Source organism: Hordeum vulgare, chromosome 4H, assembly GCF_904849725.1.
Source record: "Hordeum vulgare subsp. vulgare chromosome 4H, MorexV3_pseudomolecules_assembly, whole genome shotgun sequence".
In the NCBI taxonomy this organism is placed as follows: domain Eukaryota; kingdom Viridiplantae; phylum Streptophyta; class Magnoliopsida; order Poales; family Poaceae; genus Hordeum; species Hordeum vulgare.
Window position 1 is genome coordinate 27,761,399 of NC_058521.1, and position 3,799 is coordinate 27,765,197.

The 3,799-nt window shown below is 57.6% G+C and overlaps 1 protein-coding gene across 1 annotated transcript; it reads right to left on the reverse strand.

Annotated features, from left to right (window-relative positions):
• Window positions 1–1,580: 1,580 nt before the first annotated feature.
• LOC123451090 (polyol transporter 5-like) lies at window positions 1,581–3,471 on the reverse strand. Its single transcript, XM_045128100.1, has 3 exons — window positions 3,243–3,471; window positions 2,813–3,159; window positions 1,581–2,740 (listed from the first exon to the last, which is right to left on the reverse strand). The coding sequence occupies exons 1-3, from the start codon at window positions 3,361–3,363 to the stop codon at window positions 1,793–1,795; spliced, it is 1,416 nt and encodes a 471-aa protein (XP_044984035.1). The 5' UTR covers window positions 3,364–3,471; the 3' UTR covers window positions 1,581–1,792.
• Between the last annotated feature and the right edge of the window lie 328 nt (window positions 3,472–3,799).

Sequence of the window (3,799 nt, forward strand, 5' to 3'; positions counted from 1 at the left end):
CCTGCATGGGGCGGTACCAGGGGATTTTATATGTCAACCCCCTGGCATACAATAAGTATAAAGGGTACCCGATGGGGCCCGGCTCGCAGCCTCTTTAGCTGACCAGGGGGCCCACCGGTTGGAGAAGAGTCTTGTCGCTCATAGGGGGCTGCCGGCTGTAGGGCCCCGCCAGGAGCGGGGGCCCGCCGGCCAGTTCTCGTCATTGGTGCGTGCTTGTTACGCGTCAGTGTGCACGGCAATATGCAGCGTCGTCTTGTGCAGCCGGCTATGACCAGCGGTACGACTGGCTACACTGTAGCCACGCCGGGGCAGGTAATAGAGTGGATGGCAGGCGTGCCGCCACTGGGCCGCCTCGGCTAGTCGGCAACGGTCAATGGCACGACCGCCACCAATGTAGCCACACGCCGTCAGGTCAGCGGTACCTGGGCCCCTGTAGCCATGTCTTTGATGATAATGCCCCTGACGCGGTTGTCACGGTGATGTGACTGGAGCTGAACCGTCGGCTAGCGGGATGCATTCGAGCGGGATGGAGAGTGGCCTTGCCCCGAGCCGACCGGTTGCGCAACCGGCCAGGGGAATCCGGCCCTTCATGGGAAGAGGCCATCTTGTGCTATTCCTACGAAGGAGGATGTGAGAAATGCTTGTTTTTAGCCTACCCCGGGGTTATCCCCCGTCAATAAACAAGGCATGTTCTTCGGTTGCATGGGATTCTCGGCCCAACCCAGGACTGGCTGGAGGACCTGGACAACACCCCATAGTCCAGGATACAATCAGGTGGCTCGATGGGTAGCTCAAGCTCCACGCCCGACCGCACTGGCCCATCGTTGTTCACGCCCTCCCCGTTGAGGCGGCAGGGTGAGTAGTGTCGCCTATCACCTCCGTCCCCTGCTCCTCTTGGATGATGTTGGGTATTTGTTCCTGCATCGCAGAGTTCATGACGACGACACTTGGAGTTGGAGGTGAGGTCAGCTCATCATGCAAGGCAGGGATCCCAAGGCAGACCTAGTCTGCCCGTCGTGTAGATCCACGTGGGTTGCCCTTCCCTCAGACACGGAGGAGTATCTCCTCTGCGGTGTCATCCCTCGATAGTTGACTACAGTCGAGACGACGTCATCCCTCGTTGGTTGCTTTATTTATAAAGCGGGACGAAAGTCTTTTTCGATAAGGCCCGTCGCCACCACTGCAAAATGCCAAAGCATTACGGCTTGCCCTTGAGGAGTCCGATCGCCTTGACAAGGAGAAGGCGGCCAAATGCCGAAAATGGAGCGGCTCGCTAAGGAGGAGGCACGTGCCGCATGGCGTGTGGTAAGGCTCCCTTCCTCGTCCTCGCCCTCCAACGACGGCGATGTTCCTCTAGCCGCCGACAGGTATGGCATGGACTTCAACACCTACCACTAATGTACGAGAGACGGCAAGGGGAAGGACCAATCGAGAAAGCGGTGAACTCCGCGAACTATGCTATGTTTTTAGTCTCGTGGTAGATCGATCAAACTATCCATCTTTTGTGTATGTTCGGTTAAAATGAACTTAGTTATGTCCCATGCTATGGTATGTTGTCTATCTACATCAGACGTTAGATGTATATTGGACGTTCTTTATTGATTCCTGTCGACGATGCAAACACAAAAGAGTTTACACATTTTGTTTCCCAAAGGTTTCTACCAAACATCGACTCAAAAAGAAAAAAAATGGTTTCTGCCAAACGTGCCGCGGGCAGCAGCAGCAGCAGCAGCGTGTATTGAACTGAACTGCAGCAGGAAAACCTAGAGATGAGAGAAGAGAGATGAGAGAATCATTTGGAAAAGAGCACGTCCATCTCCTCTAGGGTCCGGCCCTTGGTCTCTGGCAGGCGCAGGAAGACGAAGACGTACGCCGTGGCCGCCATACCGGCGTACAGAAAGAAGCACCCGGGCATGGTGATCCAGCCCGCTAGCGATATGAAGGACATGCTCACCACCCCGCAGGTCAGCCGGTTCACCGCCATGCCCAGGCTCGATCCCTGCGCACGCAGCCGCAGCGGCGTGATCTCTGTGGCGTACGTCGACGGGAGCGACCCGAACCCGACCGAAAACGCCGCGACCGTGGCCAGCGTGAACGCCACGCAGGCAGCCGAGCTCGCTGGCGACGTCTCGCCGACGCAGAGCGTGAGAGCCAGGCCGGTCAGCGAGGCGGCCACGCCGCCGGCGCTGGCCAGCAGGAGCGGGCGCCGGCCGAAGCGGTCGGAGAAGAAGGAGACCACCAGTATGAAGCACGTCTTGACGACGCCGATGGCCACGGTGGCGCCCAAGATGGCGTTATTCGACGACATTCCTGCCTTCTTGAACATGAGCGGGCTGTACAGCAAGATGGCGTCCACGCCCAACGCTTGCTGGAGGAAGTTGAGCCCGACCACGAATACGAGGATCCGCCGGACCATCGCAGACGGTCGAAAGATCAGTTCCCGCCACACGCCACTATCGGCTTCTTGCGGCGCATCGACGACCCGCTTGATCTCCTCGAACCGGAGCTCGGCCTCGGCGGGGGTATCGGAGGTGCGCATGAGCACTGCGCGCGCGTCGGCCTCGCGCCCACGCATGGCGAGCCACCGCGGGGACTCCGGCATGGCGAGCACCCCGGCGGCGAGGAGCACGGGTGGGAGCACGCCGATGGCGTACATGACGCGCCAACTGAGGTGCACCGGCAGGCCAGCCAAGGCGTAGTTGGACACGTAGCTGAGCAGGATGCCGACGTTGACAAATATCTGTGCAAGCACGGCAACGAAAGATCAATCCATGAGACGCCAAGCGCGCTCAAACACGGTGCCCGCACTTACATCGAGTAACGAGGAAAGCACGCCACGCGCGGAGGCCGGCGAGATCTCGGCGTTGTAGACCGGCGCGACGACGAGGGCGAAGCCAACGCCGATGCTGGTGACAAAGCGCGCGATCATGAGGGCGGCGTAGCTGCCGCCGAGTGACATGGCGAGCGCGCCGGCCATGAGGAAGCCGTTGGCGACCACGAGCGTGCCCCGGCGGCCCAGGAGGTCGGCCGCCCAGCCGGCGGCGAGGATGGACACGAGCATGTACACGTTCATGGACCCTGCCAGTACCTCCACCTGCTCGTCGGTGAGCCCCAGGTCCTCCCGGATGAAGAGCTGCGCGCCGCTCATCAGCGCGAGATCTGCAGCAAAATTTAACAACTCAGCTAGAGCACGTCGTCGCTGTTGCGTGGTGCGTACCAGGAAGAAGAGTTTGGGCGCGTACTGTAACCCATGAGGATCGTGGTCATGGAGGCCAGCGTCGCGCAGACGAAGGCGTACATGTTCCGCGGTGGCTTCTCCGTCGACGCGAGCAGCGGGGCGGTGGTCGCTCCATCGTGCGCCATGGCGCTCGCGTCGTCTTGGTGTCCTCGCAGGCGCCGGTGAGGCTCGAGGTATAGTGTGTAGAGGCTTAGCCTGTCCACTTGAACATGTCCACTTAAGGTCCTCTTTCATTCGCATTTTAGAAATGAAGGAACAAGACAACGAAGAATCCTGCTGTCGTGTCATTTTCATTCGGACAGGAATGAATATCAGAGATGATTTCAACCAAAAATATTGTTTGATTGATTGTAGACAATTGGTAGAACTTTTAGATGATTCCACATTTAAACCAACAAATAATTTTTTTATCAGAAAACCAACAGATAATTACCACACAATATAGTGCATTCTTTTTCTTTTGGGAAAGTTTTTATGGATAGTCCACAAAGAAGATCATGAGTACGAAAATACTCCAAAGTTGTTTCAAAAACCTTCGATTAGAAAAGAGGCCTATTGTTC

What these genes read in the sequence shown, in the direction of transcription:
- LOC123451090 (XM_045128100.1), bottom strand. Translation starts at nt 3,363, where the DNA reads ATGGCGCACGATGGAGCGACCACCGCCCCGCTGCTCGCGTCGACGGAG. An exon ending in CACGATCCTCATGGGTTACA is followed by an intron (nt 3,160 to 3,242) that starts GTACGCGCCCAA and finishes ATTTTGCTGCAG; the next exon opens with ATCTCGCGCTGATGAGCGGC. An exon ending in TGCTTTCCTCGTTACTCGAT is followed by an intron (nt 2,741 to 2,812) that starts GTAAGTGCGGGC and finishes GTGCTTGCACAG; the next exon opens with ATATTTGTCAACGTCGGCAT.